The sequence below is a fragment of the Terrapene carolina genome, unplaced genomic scaffold (genome assembly GCF_002925995.2).
Source record: "Terrapene carolina triunguis isolate 2854851 unplaced genomic scaffold, T_m_triunguis-2.0 Scaffold192, whole genome shotgun sequence".
Lineage (NCBI taxonomy): Eukaryota > Metazoa > Chordata > Testudines > Emydidae > Terrapene > Terrapene triunguis.
The window spans coordinates 25,686,439-25,705,951 of record NW_020664543.1 but is presented as its reverse complement, the minus strand read 5'-3'; the positions used below and the strand labels follow the sequence as shown (position 1 = coordinate 25,705,951).

General features: G+C 42.8%; 1 protein-coding gene across 6 annotated transcripts in view; it reads left to right on the top strand.

Annotated features, from left to right (window-relative positions):
• The window catches only part of MAP2K4 (mitogen-activated protein kinase kinase 4), a 168,274-nt gene that overhangs the window by 111,195 nt on the left and 37,566 nt on the right, over positions 1 to 19,513 (top strand). For all 6 annotated transcript variants that reach the window (XM_029912140.1, XM_026654640.2, XM_026654642.2 and 3 more), the window contains 2 exons: positions 10,888 to 11,007; positions 16,691 to 16,810. In XM_029912140.1, the coding sequence (XP_029768000.1) occupies positions 10,888 to 11,007; positions 16,691 to 16,810 (240 nt within the window). The remainder of the gene's footprint in view (positions 1 to 10,887; positions 11,008 to 16,690; positions 16,811 to 19,513) is intronic.

Sequence of the window (19,513 nt, the reverse complement as noted above, 5' to 3'; positions counted from 1 at the left end):
GGTCATTCAGCAGCAGAACATAACATTTTGGAAGTAACAAGCCAGAGACCTGTGGCTGTTGTCTTCTGTTCTGAGTGGGGTGAAATAAAGTTCCCAGGAATGTGTCTGTAAATGGTGGATTCTCTGTGACTTTAAGTCTTTAAACCATGATTTGAGGACTTCAATAACTCAGCCAGAGTTGAGTCGTCTATTACAGGAGTGGGTGGGTGGCCTGCAATGTGCAATGGGTCAGACGAGATGATCATGATGGTCCCTTCTGACCTTAAAGTCTGTGAGAGGCTGGTAGTTAGAGGGGCAGGAAAAATCCACGGCGCAGGACCCAGTCCCCCCATCCCTTTCAGGCTGACATGGTAACCAGGTATTTTTGCCCCACTTGTTCCAGGAAGGGCCATAGCCAGTTCTGATTATGGTAGCTATCTTGAACCCCCGTCCCCTCAGTGGATCTCTCTGACCTCCAGGCCAGGTCTGACTCCTACAGGCTAGAAACAAACCACAGTTTTTAAAAAATGAACAAACAAACCTAGTTTCCCTACTCCAGTGACTCAGCTTCCCCATATTTACTCCCTGTTCTCTTACATTTGGGCACTATGGGGATTGGGCACTGAGCCTGTTCTCCTCTCAGCTTCCCTCAGATAGGTCATTTGTGCATAGTCTTGCCTTCCATTTTCCACTTCTTTCACTGGCTTTTCCTCAGAGAGTCAGTGGAGTGGTGCAGCCCATACTACTAGCCTCCTGGTGCCTGTGAGCCCACTGTTCCCCTGCTGTCTCAAGTTTAGCCTACCTCAGTCTTCCATTTTACCACTGCTTTCTCTGAGTCCTCTTTTTCGCAGGATGCAACAAAGTGGTCTAGCCCATACTGCTAGCCCATCAGTGTCAGCAGAGCTCCTGTTTTCTGTTTGGCCTTCCTTAGGTAGCCACACCTGCTGCTTTTCTTACCAAAGCAGCAGAGCAGCCTAGCCCGTCCTGCCAGCCTGCATGTGCCAGTACCCACCAAAATAGCTTGTATCTGCAGGCAGAGGTACTATTAAGTTTTTCTTTTTTTAGTTTCCTTTCATGCTTGCTAGTTTGGCTTGGCCAACCATTTTATTGAGCCTGGAAGCAGCTTTCATCTAAGTATTACTGCCGAGGCTGTCTAGTTGCTCACACCATCAGCCTGTCAGTTTCAATGGACAATCTAAAAGGCTGTGATCCTACACTAAAATGTCAGCATTAAGGGAGGATGGTGCCCCATTTTGTTGCACAGCTGTAAAAACACTTCAGCAAGGCTTTAAAGCTCACAGAGCATTACTGCATGTGTAAAGGACTTCAGCATGAGTGCTCATGTCCAGCTCTGCTTCCCTCTCTTTCCCTTATGATCCTCTGCATGTGTATGTTTAAAAGTAAATACAAAATATAAATGTGTCTCTCCAAGGGGCTTGGCAGAGCCTGGGACGGTAGCAAAGCAGTAGCTGCAGAAGCAGCAGTCTTGAAAACTGTGAGGCTGGGTAGCTTAGTACATTGGGGGGGAGCGGGGTGGTGTTCTACCATTTCTGACGGGGTTAGTTCAAACCTTCAGTATGATGCCTTTGTGTACCTTGATCAAAAGAAAAAAGTAGCACCCCAAGTGGGTAACTGGAAGAGAGGGGGGAAGGGTAAAAATAAGAGAAATACCATAGCAAACAAAAACATGCACCTTGGGCTTCTCCATTTTTCCCTCTTAGAAGAGAGCTTTCTAGAATCAGGAAACCAATTATCTTCTGCACCACTGAGGGAGCCCTGGTAGGCCCCACTCAGTTCCAGGTCAGTGGTTGTCCCAGGAAGCTCATCAGAACAAATTCCTAGAGTTGCAAGCAGTTAGGAAGGTGAGCTCTCTATCCATAAGCCTCCCTCTTGATTTGTCTAGCACAGTGGTCTCCAAAGTGGGGTGCGCGCACCACAGGGCAAGAGGATCATTGGGGGTGTGCGGCAGGAGGAGTGCCTTTTTTTTTTTTCTTCGGCAGTTTGGGCGGGAATCCGAGCGGCTTTTTTTTTTTGCTTTAGCAAAAATGGTAGAGCCGGCATGGCGGGGGTGCATGCTCAAAATTTTTTTACTGATAGGGGTGCGCGATCAAAAAAGTTTGGAGCCCACTGGTCTAGCGTATTGTCCAGCCATTAGCTCATGTTATACCCTTTGGCGCTAGATTGAAGAACTCATTATTAAATATTTGTTCTCCATATAGGTATTTATAAACTGTAATCACATCATCCCTTAATCTTCTCTTTGTTAAACTAAACGATGGAGTTCTTTGAGTCACTATAAGGCGTGTTCTAATCCTTTCATCAATCTCATGGCTCTTCTCAGAATCCCAATTCATCATCATTCTTGAATTGTGGACTCCGGAATGGGACACAGTATTCTAGCAGAAGTCGCACCAGTGCCAAATACAGAGATAAAATAACCTCTTCACTTCTACTTGAGATTCCACTGTTTTTACATTCAGGGACTGCATTAGCCCTTTTGGCCACAGCATTGTATTAGCTGATTATCCACTAGGATCCCCCAAGTCTTTTTCAGTCTCTCAGCTTCCCAGGATAGAGTTCCCCAGCCTAGTAAGGGTAGCCTACATTCGTTGTTCCTAGATGTATATATTTACATTTGGCTGTAATAAAATACATATTGTTTGCTTGTGCCCAGTTTACCTAGTGATCCAAATCTCTCTGTATTGATGACTTGCCTTTTTCATTATTTACCATTCCCCCAATTTTTGTGTCATCTGCAAATTTTATCCTTGATGATTTTATATTTTCTTTCATTTCTTAAAAAAAATGTTAAATTGCGTTGGGCCAAGAACCAGTCCTGCAGAACCTCACTAGAAACATACCTGTTGGATGATTATTTCCCATTTACAGTAACATTTTGAGGCTTATCAGTTAGCCAGTTTAAATCCATTTATTGTGTGTCATGTTAATTTTATATCTTTCTATTATTTTTATCAAAATGTCATGCGGTACCAAGTCAAATATTACATCAACATTATTATCTTTATCAACCAAACTTGTAAACCCATTGACTGGCATTAGTTATGTTGCCCTTCTTTAATTCTTTATTAATCAAGTACTGTATCAGCAGCTCCATGATCTTGTCTGGGATCAATGTCAGACTGACAGGCCTATAATTATCTATGCTATCACATAAGAACATCAGAACGGCCATACTGGGTCAGATCAAAGGTCCATTTAGCCTAGTATCCTGTCTTCCGACAGTGGCCAATGCCAGGTGCCCCAGAGGGAATGAACAGAACCGGTATTCATCAAGTGATCCATCCCCTGTCGCCCAGTCCCAGCTTCTGGCAAGCAGAGTCTAGGGACACCATCCCTGCCCATCCTGGCTAATAGCCATTAATTTATCTAGTTCTTTTTTGAGCCCCGTTACACAACATCATAGAATCATAGACTATCAGGGTTGGAAGGGACCTCAGGAGGTCATCTAGTCCAACCCCCTGCTCAAAGCAGAACCAATCCCCAACTAAATCATCCCAGCCAGGGCTTTGTCAAGCCTGACCTTAAAAACCTCTAAGGAAGGAGATTCCACCACTTCCCTAGGTAACCCATTCCAGTGCTTCATCACCCTCCTAGTGAAAAAGTTATTCCTAATATCCAACCTAAACCTCCCCAACTGCAACTTGAGACCATTATTGTTAGGGGGTTTATTTCTTCACCCTCTCACTTCCCTGGTCCTTCTCGCATGAATAGAGAGCAACAATACCTGAAGTCCAAAGGTGCAAACAATTCGATGTTTATTGGGGTGAACTTCCAGCAAGCAATGATTCAAGTTTCCTTCCTCAGTGTCCCCCTTCCCAGCTCTGACGCCACAGAGCTTTGCCTGTGTCCCTGTTCCCATTCCCCCCCCACCTTAGCAAAACATGATTCCAGTTCCCCCACCCCCATTCCCTGTTCCCATTCCCCCCTTACTTCCTGATTGACTGCAGACTATATAGTAAAACTTGAGTTCTGCTTAGCTATACCTTAACCAATCATTTTACTGAAATTTAACTAACCAGTCCTAACATATTGTAACATGATTATTTAACCAATTATATCCCACCACCTTAATTGGTTTACACCCAACAAAATTAATTATACAGCAGACAGAAACAATTACAGAACCAGACAGAGATTATACAGACAAACAATAGGGAAGTGGAGACTACAGTGATAGAACAATACAGAAATAAGGATTTCACACCCCAGCTATTGATAAGTGAGTTCTTGCCAGACAGGATGCTATCAAACTAAGTTTTCTTTTGCATCTTCTAGGCTCTTCCCTTTCTCTGGAGGGACTAGGAATATCAGGACAGGATTGTATTCCTAACAGCCCAATAGCACCTTATTTCAATGTGACTAGTTTGGAATGTGAGGATGTGACCGTTCACTTCCCAGTTTATGGCTGCCTCTGCTACTTAGCCAAAGGCTTAGCCTAAGAACAAAGCCTCAGACTGTCACAGTAAGAGAAGGCTCTTACACAGACAGACAGTGATTTTGATTCTTTCTTTTATACCTCTATAACTAGCTAAGTGATAAGAATACACCTAAATTCTTAAAGTATAGGCCTTTGCAGACAGGCCTGAATATCTATATCCTAACACTCCACCCCTTTTCATCCTCTGGCGTTGTGTAAAGAAATACTTCCTTTTTAAAATATTGGCACAACATTACATTTCTTTCAGTCTTCTGGAACTTCTCTGGTGTTCCAAGACTTATTTAAAATCAAAACTAACTGTCAGCAAGGTCCTCATGCAGCTCTTTTACAACTCTTGGATGCAAGTTATCTGGACCTGCTGATTTAAAAATGTTTAACTTTAGTATCTGCTGTTTAACATCCTCCTGAGATACTGGTGGAATGAAAAGAGTGTTTATCATGTGATCTGGCTACATCATCTGTTTTCCCCCCCAATACAGAACAGAAATATTTATTGAACACTTCTGCCTTTCCTTCATTATTAATGATAATTTTAGTAATGAACCAATACTATTGTCAGGATTCTTTTTTTTTCTAATGTACTTTAAAAATGCCTTCTTATTGTCCTTAACTCTGCTGGCCAGAGATTTGCACTTGCTTCCCTTAACAATTTTCCACAGTTCCTATCATCTGGTTTATAGTTATTATTATTCATTTCCCCGTTATTCCATTTGTTACATATTATTTTTTATGTTTTTTTAAGCAGTAAGAGCCTTCTTCCTCAATTGTGAAATTGTGGCTTTTGGGTACTTAGTAAGGTGTTCTTAAACAATTCCCAAACATCATTCACATTTTTCTAATTAAATTTTTCCTCCCAGCTGATTTGGCTCACAATTGTTTTCAGCATTGTGAAACTGGCTTTTTAAAGAATCAAAGGTATATATCACTCATCTGGACTTTATTCTGATTGCACATTATAAATGTGATCAAATCATGAGGTCTTGTATCTAAGTTACCATTAATTTTTAGTTCTGTGATCAGTTCCTCTTTATCTGTCAAGATGAGGTCTAATATAGAATTCCCCCATGTTGGATACAACAGTTTTTGAGTTAGGAATCTGTCATCTAAATTTAGAAATTCTAAGAGTGTTTTAATATTGGCAGCATGAGACATCCAGCATATGTCACTCAAAATCTCGCAGCTTTTTTCTTACCCATTATAGATAGGTTCATCAGGAGCCAGTCATCCTGTTCCCTTGTGTGATTTTGGGTCTGTAACAGAGACCAACTAGTACCCCATTTTGTGTTTTATCTGTTAGTACATTGCTCATTTTCATCATCTGAGTCAGATGCCACCAGCTGAAGGTTGATTTTCCTTTTTGGTGGTTCAGGTTCTGTAGTTTCCGCATCCGAGTGTTGCACTTTTAAGACTTCTGACAGCATGCTCCACATTTCGTCCCTCTCAGATTTTGGAAGGCACTTCAGATTCTTAAACCTTGGGTCGAGTGCTGTAACTGTCTTTAGAAATCTCACATTAGTACCTACTTTGCGTTTTGTCAACTCTGCAGTGAAAGTGTTAAAATGAACAACACGTGCTGGGTTATCATCTGAGACTGCTATAACATGAAATATATGGCAGAATGTGGGTAAAACAGCAGGAAACATACAATTCTCCTCCATGGAGTTCAGTCATAAATTTAATTAATGTATTATTTTAACGAGCATCGTCAGCATGGAAGCATGTCCTCTGGAATGGTGGCTGAAGCATGAAGGGGCATATGAATGTTTAGCATATCTGGCATGTAAATACCTTGCAATGCCAGCTACAAAAATGCCATGCGAATGCCTGTTCTCACTTTCAGGTGACATTGTAAATAAGAAGCGGGCAGCATTATCTCCCGTAAATGTAAACAAACGTAGATTGGCTGAACAAGCAGTAGAACTGAGTGGACTCGTGGGCTCTAAAGGTTTACATTGTTTTGTTTTTCAATGCATTTATGTAACAAAAAATATACATTTGTAAGTTGCACTTTCATGATAAAGAGATTGCACTACAATACTTGAATGAGGTGAATTGAAAAATACTATTTCTTTTGTTTATCATTTTTACAGTGCAAATATTTGTAAAAAAATAATATAAAGTGAGCACTGTACACTTTGTATTCTGTGTTGTAATTGAAATCAATATATTTGAAAATGTAGAAAAAAATTCAAAACTATTTAATAAATTTCAATTGGTATTCTATTGTTTAACAATGCGGTTAAAACTGTGATGAATCGCAATTAAATTTTTTGTGTTAATCAAGTGAGTTAACTGCGATTAATTGACAGCCCTAGTAATATCTAGACCAATCCTGATTGTTTTTTGTCTAACCTGTTCTTAAAAAGCTCCAGTGATGGAGATTCCACAACCTCCTGTGGCAATTTGTTCGAGTGTTTAACTACCCTGACATCTTTCCTAATGTCCAGCCTAAACCTCCCTTGCTGCAGTTTAAGCCCATTGCTTCTTGTCCTATCCTCAGAGGTTAACGAGAACAATTTTTTCTCCCTCTGACTTGTAAAAAACTTTTATGTATTTGAAAACTCTTATCGTGTCCCCGCTCAGTCTTCTCTTCTCCAGACTAAACAAACTAAGTTTTTTCAATCTCTCCTCATAGGTCTTGTTTTCTAGACCTTTAATCATTTTTGTTACTCTTCTCTGGACTTTATCCAATTTGTTCACATCTTTCCTGAAATGTGGCCCCCAGAACTGGAGACAGTACTCCAGTTGAGGCCTAATCAGCGTGGAGTAGAGCGGAAGAATTACTTCTCATGTCTTGCTTACGACACTCCTGCTAATACATCCCAGAATAATGTTCACTTTTTTTTGCAACAGTGTTACACTGTTGGCTCATATTTAGCTTGTGATCCACTATGACCCCCAGATCCCTTTCCACAGTACTCCTTCCTGGGCAGTCATTTCCCATTTTGTATGTGTGCAGTTGATTGTTCCTTCGTAAGTGGAGTACTTTGCATTTGTCCGTATTGAATTTCATCCTATTTACTTCAGACCATTTCTTCAGTTTTTCCAGATCATTTTGAATTTTAATCCTATCTTCCAAAGTACTTGCAATCCCTCCCAGCTTGGTATCATGCGCAAACTTTATAAGTGTGCTCTCTATGCCATTTTCTAAATCATTGATGAAGATATTGAACAGAACCAGACCCAGTATCAATCCCTGCAGGACCCCACTCGTTATGCCCTTCCAGCTTGACTGCGAACCACTGGTAGCTACTCTCTGGGAATGGTTTTCCAACCAGTTATTCATCCACTTTATCGTAGCTCTATCTGGGCTAAATTTCTCTAGTTTCTTTATGAGAAGGTCATGTGAGACAGTATCAAAAGCCTCACTAAAGTCACGATATACCAGGCCTACCACTTCCCCTCTATCCACAAGGCTTGTATTGGATTTATTTGTTCCTTGCTCTCTATTACTCTTGAGCTTTGGAGGGTTTTCTCCAGGGGAGAGGCTGCAGGATGTTGTACTTGTGGTCTGCGTGTTAGTTGGCAGCATTTTTGTACAGCCTTCACATGCTGTTGGGGAGGTGCTGCTGGTCACTCAAGATTCTGCAGCTTATTCCAACAGTTTCTTTTGTTCTTGTTACATTGCTAAATGTTTGCTCCTTAGCCAGTTAATCAGGGTCACTGGGCTGTGGTGGAATGTCCCTGGTGCACTTTGGCTAAACAATACCATCTCTTTCTGGCCAGACCCACTCATAGCCTGCAGCGGTGCTGGATGCTGGATGCTTTTCCCCTATTTGGATCACCTATCTTCAGTCTCCAGCACTTTTGTATGGGACTTCTTCCTAGTCCCACCATCACGTCTTCCTCAGCACTCCACAAAGTGCATTAGTTGAGGATATCATGCTGTCTTCTTGGGTTTTCTTGTAATTCTTGTGTCTGTTTGAAAGAGTACTCCAGTATAACTGAAACTCTTTCTCTTCTCTGGGCCCTGCTGTCTGTCTCCTCCTCCTCCATTCCCAGTGAGAATGTACTTGGAAAAGACTGAGCGGGGTGGTTTCTTGGTCTTGACATACATTTCAGTTTATTGTTATAATAGTATCTTCCATATAAACTATATTCTCAAGTGCTTTACAGTGGTAAGTGATAAATAACAGCAGAGGCGGTAATGGCAAGGGAGAGAAGAGATGTTTTGAACTGAAGTTTGAAGTGCAGTGGAGGGCCAGAGGCAGAGAGATATAGGGATGGCAGGAGCTGTAGAGGAGGAGGCTGTTGCACTAGCCTTGATGAGATTGTTCAGGGGAAGAGGGAGAGGCCAGTACTAGATGACTAGAGAGAACACTGTGTATCTGGGGAGAATCCAGAAAAGGTCTTAAAAACAAGAAAGGTAATTTTAGGCTGGATCCTGAAACGAAAGGAAGTCAGTGCTATTGAATGTGATGGGGTGGCACAGCTGAACTTCTTTCTAGGTGTGGGAGAGCCGATCACAGCATTCTGTTTGTGCTGCAGCTAGGAGAAATTAGGGACCATTGAGAAGAGTGTTCTAGTATTGAAAGGAGATGGGCGCTATGGATGAGGGTTCAGCAAATGTGGAGTAGAGGTACCATTGTTGAAGGAAGATGAGGGGCAGAGGAGGTGGCCTCTGAGTCGAGGGAGATGCCAAGGTTTCAAACTGGAGAAAAGCTAATTTACGAGTCCCCACTGTTCATCTGCTTTGTAGAGTGTTCCAGATGGAGATGACTAGCGGTGTGGCAGTGTTCTATGTGAATAGCTTTCTGAACCGGGAGCTGCCCAGACAAAGAGCTCAGTACATTCAGTGTTCTTGAAAGGTGCGAGGCTCACGGTCCTGACTGCTAATGTCCTCTGTCCATACATAGCTAAAAGCAAAAGCAGCAGTAGTGCAAGCTTCTTGAGACCCCAACTACCCGACAGTCTGCCTCCCCCCACCCCCGCCTTGAGGGAGATGTTAGGTTCTTTCAGCCCTTGGCATCTCTGCAGGGGCAGCATACTGTATATTGTAGTCATGTCCTCTGTGATGTGTATATTTGATGAGGCATGGAACAGATTCACCAAACTCATTTCACATTCACCACTGAACTGCTGTCAGATAGATTTGAACCAGTGACCTAGACATGAAAATGTCTGTAGCTTCATTACTAATCCCCCGAGCCATCCACTCTCTGTGCCTACAGTAGCTGTATTTCACCCATTTGGCTGCATTGGAGGGGTGTGTGGAGTGATTCCTGTGTATGCTGTGCAAGTAGCTTGCCAATTTTCCAGAGTGCTGTAGGATCCGTTGGGAAAGGAAGGAATTATTGTTCTAAGCTAAAACATAAGTTACTAGAAAATAAGGCTGTGTGGTGAAGCACTCAGAATATCAGGAAATGTCAAAGGTAAGAACAATTGTGCAACAGCTACTCTACCCCCTGTGTATGTATCATTACGAGGCAGTCTACAATTACATGATCATACATTATTTCTCAAATAGTGCAGTACAAGAGCCTGACCCTGAAAACACTCTACAACCATCTGTAGTGCTTATTAATGAGTTGTCTCACTGATGTCCATGTTTCTACACTCAGTTGTGAGCACTATGCTCAGTAGAGTTGGTAGGATGATGCCCTAGTGTCACAGTTTTTTCTACAAGTTTTGGCAAGAACTGGTTTATAATGATAAATTTGTGTCTTTTCCTCCCCTTCCCCCGTCTATGCTGGAAAACAGTTGAACTGTTTTTGCTGAAGCTTTTGAAAAACAAAAGTCTTCAGGCAGAAACTGAGCATGGAAAACTTTATCCTGAAACACAAGTGTTGGAAAGCTATAACAGAATGCAAACCATTATGTATCTTTAACTTTAGAGGCCACTACCAGGCAAAAAATGCATGGTGGTTTGGTCTTTTAGCCTGCCTAGCATGGACAGTATAAATCATGGCATGAAATGGCCAACTGGTCTGAAAGACCCATGGGCACGCTGTGATGGATGTACAGTGTAGGGAGTGCCTTCATCTTAATTTCCTTCCTTTAGTAAATTAAAATATAATATTTGAGGGTTACATTTCAAAGCAGTGCTCAGGTCCCAGCATCAATGGGAGCTGTGGCTAACTCACCACTGCACGTTGCTTTGAACATAAAACCCTGAATATTGTTTTGCTGTAGGTTTTAAAGAGATAAAGAAAATCTTTGATTGCCCTTTGCTGCTTACTGATGCTCCACCTGATAACGCTGAGATTTGGAGTAAAATTTGGCCAGAGATTTCATAATCTGAACTAACTTGCTTTAGGTTTATATTAATTGCAATTTTTTTCTCATTTAAAAATACGGTCTAATTCTTTAAAGCATGTTGCTTTCATGTCTTTGAGACTCCATGCCCCACCCTGGGACTGGGGTCCTGGCAGGTTTCTCTTGAACTGGCTGAGGATGATGTAATAGTAGCATGTTAGTGATAAAACCTCTGCCATTCCTTACTCTTTCAGAGAATTCGGTCAACGGTGGATGAAAAGGAACAGAAACAGCTTCTAATGGACTTGGATGTAGTGATGCGAAGTAGTGACTGCCCCTATATTGTTCAGTTTTATGGAGCACTCTTCAGAGAGGTGGGCATTCAGAGTTTGTTTCATTTATACCAGAGGTTTTATTTTAATTTAAAATTTAATTTGCAGCAGCCTTCAGTTTATTATAAGAGAAAGGAGTTAATTTACTGGGGGATTTTTGAGTCGCAAGTTGTCATCAAACCCATTACTAGAAGGGAAGAGACTCTGGGTTCTGATTGCTGCTATGTATATATTTTGGTGTTCATTTATATGATCCCTGTCATGATTATTGCTGCTTTCCTGCCATGCTCTCTCATGCTCACATCTAGGATTTGGGGGTGTTTCAGTGGTTTGACTGTCTGGACAGGTGTGGCACTCAGATATCTGACACATTTCACACATCTGATTTAAAGATGTGCTCTACACAGACTCTCAAAGGTTGTGTGCTTTGCACACTGCCTTGTGCTGGGGAGGGCTGGAGCTGTAAAGCCCCAGGAGTCGCTGCAGCAGGGGAGAAGGGGTGTGGTGCTTTAGGAGGCACAATCCTTCCCAGAGCTGCTTGGCATGAATGCTGCACAATGGGCATGCCAGACCCTCTCAACCAAGGCACTTCTTTTGGAGTGATTTGCACCTGAGGACACTAGTAGGGAGTCAGTCCTAAACTGCCCTGAGCCCAAGGCCTGTCATTACCTTTGGCCCTGTCACAGGGCTTGTCTGTCCTGGGAGATTACATTGTGTACAACATCCTGCTGGGTAACCAGGAGTTAGCACTTGGTGTAGATAAGGACTGCCCTCAGCTGGCTAGGGTTAACCTGAGCATGGGCCCTAGTGCTACCCACCACATGGCGATGAGATGTTAATGCTACATGTCCTGACTATGCTGAGTGTTTACCACCATATAAGTTAATGTGTTTTCAGGCAATGTAATTTCTGGGTGTAGACAAGGACAAAGAAAGTGTAGCAGGGAGGGATTGTCTCTTTGCTCCATCCCCTACACCCACAAGGGCGAAGCAAATCCAGTCTTTAGTGATCAATAAAAACAATGGGGAAAGAGGCCCACTGCATGGGTGTGTGCAGCTCTGTACTCCTGTGCACAGAAAACCTGTCCCTTCATTCTGTGTAGGCACAAACTGGGGGGATGGTCTATTGGAACTAGCACAACTGCCAGAACTCAAATGACAAGCCAGAGTCAATTGTAACTTCACAGTCTAGCCCATACAATTGGCATGGCGGGGATCAGATTGTGACTGTAAGCATCACGGTCTGGTTCCTGTCTCCCCCTTTCTCCAGGTGGAAATGGTCCATGCCAGCCCTTTGCTGATACAGATTATTTCTCCCTTTGCGCTGGCTCTGATAGTTCACGTGATGTGGTGGGGTGAGGGAGGAGGCAGAGACATAGCTCCCACCTTGCTCCACCACTGCCTTCCCACTGCCTGCATGTCTGCACTGGAGGGAGTGTAGCAACTCATGAGCAGCCTGTGCAGACAAGTAGAGGTTCATAACTGAGCTCTGAAAGACGAAGGTTGGTCTTGTAGGGTAAGGCAGTGGCTTACAACGGGAAAGACCCCGCTTCAATTCCTGGCTTTCCAGACTCCCTGTCTGACCTCTGGCACGTCACTTGTTTCCCTGTGCCTTAATTCCCTATCTGTACAACAAGGCTAATAATCCTTCCTTTCTCCTGTCCTCTGTCTGTCTTGTAACCCTTTAAGGGTAGGGATTCTCTTAGTGTGTGTGTGGTACAAGCCCTAGCACAATGAGGCCTCGATCTTGGTTGAAAGCTTCTAGATGCCAGTATAAAACAAATAATTATCAATAATTCTGATAAATTGGTTTGAACAAAATCCCTAGACAGGAACCTCTCTTGCCAGTTGCTGTTGAGTTACAGATTTATTGTTTTATGTCTCTGGCACCTCTCCACAGCTCTAGGAACACCACAAAATGAAAACACACAGCAGCAGTATGTTTTGATTTAAATTTCCACAAAGAAAAATACCACTCTACAGACTTAGTTACACGCTCTGCCATATCATGAGCCCCCTACTGCATCATCCCCCCACCAGGCTCCTGCCTGTCCAGCTGCAGACTAAAATTCTAAAATTCCCATCACCACACCTTTTCAGTGGCCATTCTCATGAGGAGATTTTCAAACAAGAAATACAATCCCTCTTACAGTGGGGAGCAATAAGGGATACCTCTTTAGTACCAAGGAAAGGGTTTTACTCAACATATTTCCTAGTACCCAAAAAGAAGGGTGGCTGGAGAGCCATCCTCAATTTCCATCATCTCAACTGTGTTATTCACACACTGAAATTTTGCATGATCACACTGGGATGTATAATCCCATCTTTGGAAAATGGCATGTGCTTTACAGCTCTTGATATGAAGGAAGCATACTTCCATGTGGACATTCACCCTGCTCACAGACATTTTTTTAGATTCATGATGGCCCTGAATATTTTCAGTATAGCATGTTCCTATTTTGCCTTGCTTTCAAGGGTTTTTACTAAGATCATCTTGGTAGTAGCAGTCCATATTAGGCGTTGTGGCTTCACCATCTTCCCCTGTCTCAAAAACTGGCTTCTCATTGCCAAGAAGCCTATAAGTCGACTTCATCAAGGCTTCAACTTCTGTCTTTTCCCAAGGGTCAGTGTAAACTTGGAAAAGTCTGTGCTCACCCCAACACAGACTTTAGATTTCATCAGAGCATTCCTAAATTCAGTCACAGCAAGGTCTTTTCTGCCAGTGGATAGGTTCCAAGTGATGAATAACCTCATAGATCAGGTCAAGAGCAACACTTGAACACCCTTTTTCTCCTGGGACATATGGCTTCATGTACTTATGTCACGCCATTTGCCAGACTCCATCTTCATTGCCTCCAAGCGTGGCTTCAAACAGTGCACTCACCAAACCAACAGTCCGTGAATGCCGCAGTAACTGTTCCCATCAAAATAGCAGAATCCCCACAGGTATGAGTGGGCATTCCTTTCCCCCTTACCAGTCAATACGATCTTTACAGATGCCTCCCTTTTAGGCTGGGGAGCTTATATGGAAAGTCACACAGCTCAGGGCACTTGGACATCTCGAGAGACACATCCACATACTGGAATTGTGGGCGGTCCGAGAGACTTGCAAAGCCTTTCTCCCATTAATTCAAGGTCACCATATCTTCATAATATCGAACAACGTGACAACTGTCTTTTACTCAATAAGCAGGGGGGAACAAGATCCATTCCCTTGTGTGCAGAAGCAGCCACTCTAGAATCAAATCTGCCAGGGAATCAAAATGTGCTGGTGGACTTCCTCAGCAGACACTTCACTAAGGATCATGAGTGGTAAATAGTACTTTTGCTCTATGGGGAACCCCCACAATGGACCTGTTCACTTCTCAAATGAACAGAAAGTGCAATATATAGTACTCCAGAGGAGCCCTAAGACATAACTGACAGGCTAATGCTCTACTTCTTCGGTGGTCAGACCATCTGAACTATGCCTTCCTCGCTTACTGCTCCTATCTCAAGTCTTGGGGAAAATTCATCAGGACAAGGCACAAGTCATCCTCAATGTCTACAATTGACTCATCTCTTTATAGGCATTGCCTGACCCCTTCCCAGTTGAGTTTAATAATCAAACAGGGCTGGCTGGCCTTAGGCCCCCTGGTCCTTAAAGGCATGGACCACCCTGTTACATCTTGAAGCTTACCTAACTAGTATTGCATCACCACATCATAACAACCACTCTCAGAAGCAGATTTCTGGTAGAAGAGGGTTCCTTAATCTAGCAGACAAAGGAAGCATGAGATCCAATGGATGAAAGCTGAAGCTAGATAAATTTAGACTGGAAAAAAGCACAAAATTATAAGTCAGGGTAATTAACCATTGGACCCATTGAACCATTGGAATAGCATACCAAGGGTTGTGGTGGATTCCCCATCATTTAAAAGGCTTTAACATTGGATGTCTTAGGATATGCTCTAGCTAACTAGAAGTTACAGGCTTAATGCAGGAATTACTGGGCAAAGCGTCTGGCCTGTTTATGCAGGAGATAATCATAATGGTCTCTTCTGGCCTTTAAATCTGTGAATCTGCATGAAAGTTATTAACACCTAGACGTAGATTCAAAATTCCCCCTAGGACTCCTGGGATTTATCTCCAGGTGAACATGGCCCCAGCTCTGTGAAACAGGAGTGAAAGAGTTATAACACGGGATTTTTTTTTTCCTCCTCAGAGAAAACAATGAGTTTTCAATAACTTAAAGAAAAGTTCTAGTCTTCTCTTAAACACCTCCCCATGTATTAGCAAGCAAGACCTTTTCTGATGTCTAATCAAGAAAAATCTATCACAGAGCTGAGAAGACTTCTTTGGAGGAATCTCCTACATTTGTTGGACTGTAATTGACTTATATCAGAAGTTTGTACCTTATTCATAATCACACACTCCCAAGATTCTGAATTGCCAGTCATGGGCCCAAGGTCTCAAAACTCTGATGGTAGGTATACATATTGCAGTACCCGTTTGAAACCACAATGCACAACACTTACAAGCATAGACCCAACCACTCACCTTTTAATTCTGTACTCAATGCAGCCAGTCTTATGAACTGCTTTTCTGAAGAGTTTGCCTTGTCAGTGCTCTGCCTCTGCCCCTTCAGACATCTGCTCTGGGCACGGGTCAACCAGAAGAAAAAAGACTAGTTGTCTGAGCTCTAGAACCATTTGATGTTTTAGGCCCACATGCTTACATGATTAATTACACTAAAAAATGTTTAAGTTCAAGAATGCAGCGCTGCTGTTGGGCAAAATACCGATCCTGTATAATGCCTGTATTTACAACAATGAAGACATGTCTCAGGATGCCAAAATCCACCATAAACAGGTCAAACTAAGCCATTTGTCATCCATAACAGTTAGCACAGAAGACTTTGGAACAATAGCCCTTAGTTTGGACTGAGAGTTGGTAGATTTTTGAACTTTTTATTCCAGTGAAACAGTCTAATTTAATCATGATTTAAAATGTCATCATTTAAAAAAAATCGATTTTAAATAACTTAAATGTTGTGCTATAACTTAGTAAAATGCTCAGCCTCATATTATTAGTTTCTCTGGTTGCTGTGGAATCCACACCTGTGTAACACATTTAAGGTTACGTTCTGCCTTTACCACTGAACTGGATATAATAAATGCAAATATAAAATATGAAATCCTTTGCAAATCACCTTTAAAGATAGAGAACTAGTCTCTCAGTATTAACAGGGGCACTGTTTGAAATGAGGGGATATTAATCTCTCATGGAGGTTTGCTTCAGTTCTGGGTTTGAATATTTTATCTGGGGTTCTATGTTCTTTGTAATTTTTAGCCTTTACATCTTTTAAATAAAATGATATAAATCATGGAAAGCAACTCAAACCTGGGCTTTAGCATCCAATTCCATTTCCAGTGAACTGGCATCTTACACACAGGAGGGCATGAGATGCCTCTCCTCCCTGTGGTCTTCTCTTTCTTCTAGTAGGGCAAGGTTGTCACAAACGGAGAGGAATATCTTTACTGTCACTGTACACGTTAGTATATGCACCCAAGGTTCTTCCATATGGCTTCAGGCTCCCCCCCCCCCCCCCCCCCCCCCCCCCATGGGCCAGACTGTTGGAGCATAATAAATGTTGCCTGTTCATCCTGATCAGATTCAAAGGGTCTCTGCATTCTGTTGATTCTTATGTATTATTTTACCGTGACATATGTTTGTTCTTTTTTTAGGGTGACTGTTGGATCTGTATGGAGCTCATGTCTACCTCGTTTGATAAGTTTTACAAATATGTATATAGTGTATTAGATGATGTTATTCCAGAAGAAATCTTAGGCAAAATCACTTTAGCTGTAAGTATTTAGATTTTGCTGCTCTCTTTTTGCACATTTTTAAAGATCATTTAAAAAGTTTATGCTTTTGACTTTTTAGCCCTGTTCCCTCTGGTTTATTTGCATTCTGTAGAATCTTTATGGTTCTGGTTTTACCATTGCTTTATTATTATGTTAACTCCATTACTTGGTGGAGATGCAGTCAGCAGCCCTGGAGGGAGAGGCCTCAGTGAATAAAGACACCCCAGAATCTTTTGCCTGAAAGTCAAGCTGAATCCAAAGGCCCTCCTTTTGTTCTGGTTCATTGACATTTCCGTAACCCTCCCTCTGGATTGTCACATTAACAGATGGCACTAGCCTAGGCTGGTTCATTGCCTGGCAGGAGGTTCTCATTCTAGGCAGGGCCAATGGAGAGCCAAACTCTTCTGGTTTGCCCTCTTTTCATGCTGCTCCCATGTTTTTCAGTGCATCTGGAATTCATTAAAATGGTAATTTAGAAAAAAAATCACGAAAAAGCGCAAGTTTTTGAAGTGAAAATATTTTTGTGTCTATGATCATATTTTATCCCCAGAGTTTCATAAAGAAATGGGATGGATTTTGAATCCGCAGTGAAAGACAAAATGTTCAAATTTCAGGCATTTTGTATTTTCTTGTGACTATTTCTTCCACCTCCACTGGCCACTGAGACATGGGAAAAACCTGACCTTTGGGTGTTTTGATCAGGCAGTTTCAGAGCACGTAAGAGTTCTGCACTTGGTTACATTCTCCATGTCAGTAAACTTTGGAGTGAAAAGGTACTGCCAAAATCAAAGGGAAGACCAATCCTGGGCAGAGTGGAAGTGATGGGGTGTGTCCATGCAATACTGGCGCTGGCACTGGGTGTCCAGCTCATAGGGTTTTATCTCTTCTGCTACCTTTACTGCAAATTCTCAAAAATAAGGGCAGGTCTTCACTACCCGCCGGATCGGCGGGTAGAGATCGCTCTATCGGGGATCGATTTATCGCGTCTCGTCTAGACGTGGATAAATCGATCCCCAAACGCGCTCTCCGTCGACTCTGGAACTCCAGCTTGCAAGAAGCGGAAGCGGAGTCAACGGGGGAGTGGCAGCGGTCGACTTGCCGCCGTCCTCACGGCCAGGTAAGTCGACCTAAGATATGCCGACTTCTGCTATGCTATTCGCGTAGCTGAAGTTGCATATCTTAGGTCGACCCCACCCCCTAGTGTAGACCAGGGCTAAGTTAGGCTTTTGGAGCTGTGTTTGACACCTGTGAGTTTAAGGCAAGATAGCTCAGGATCCCCTTGTCCCCAGAGCCAGCCTGTCAGTGTAGGGCCACTGGGACTTGTTTGTAGCTTTTGGAGGGATGGCCAAAACTGAGTGGACAACACAGACTCCATTTCACCTATTGCTATGGAGCGAGAACGGTTTCTCCTTAGTACCCCTAGCAATGGTTAGATTGCTGTATAGAACCATTAATGCCCATCACTTGGTTTGTGGGCACAGGGTGAGGCATGCTGACTGCATGGAACAGCTGGCAACTTCTGAATCTTTCCCTGTGGTCCAGGAGCACTGATGCTTCATTTGAATGGAATCAGGAGGTCAGTGAACCTCAGCCAATTACACAACTGGCTTCTTCAAACAGCCTTCCACAAGAGAGGCACAGAACAGTGACACAAGCAAAAATAACCCACCCCAACTCTCACCCCCCACACACACGCCAAGGTACAGGCCTTGCAGAACAGTGGGACAGTGACAGGAGAACACTATGTACATGCATCATCATTTTGTTAGGTCCTTGGATGCCGCTGAATAAGAACTTAGGTAACAGGAGCTGCATGCATGAAATATCGTAGCAATTAGCTGGGCCTGACCCCTAGAGCTCTGCGTGGATACAAAATTTGTATCCGCATCCAATCCACCATCCACAAACATGGTCCTCAGATATCTGCAGTTTTGCAGGGCTCTACTGACCTCTCTTTTGGAAATGTCGGAATAGGTTCTTCATTAGCCACACAGAGAAATAGCTTGACAGACAGCTTGTTAGCATGTCCGTATGATCCACATTACTCAAGAGTATTGTCTTGTGTATACATGAGGGAAGGGGATTGGGGTATGGAAAAGTAGAGAAATCAAAGTGACATCAGTAGCACCAGAAGTTTGTAAGTAAAGTGCCAGTCCACCACTAGTGCCAAAACCCACCTTTTTCAAAGGGTGACTGAATTGCAGCCTGCTGCCTCAGTGGCTGTTGGCACTGCAGCCCTCTGGCATTTCAGGTGAGCTCCTAGTTCTGAGTGTGTGTGGTTTTTCCTCCAGCCAATTTTCAAACTTGGGTAACTAAAGTTAGGCCCGTAAATCTGTATTTAGAGGTGCCTAACACAGGTTTAGGTGTGGGCCCAAGGAACTGAAGTGTGAAAACTGAACTAAAATACCTCTCTGACTGTTCCACTATAGCAGGGGAGAGCAGCACATACAAAGTTCACCATCCCTTCTCTAGCCTGTTATTACCATAAAGCCCGAGGTTACATCAGGAAGAAAGGTGTGTTGTTGGTTGTGTTTAGTTTTGATTTGGTTTAGATTGGTTTTCTATGGACACATTGAACTACCCCCTAAATTCTCCTCCCTCACTAGCCCCACAGACTGAGATGAGGAGGATTTTTTTAACAATGTTCTGAGTGTTGGGTTCTTCTCTCTGTGAGAGCATAACTGATAGATAGACAGAGGTGCA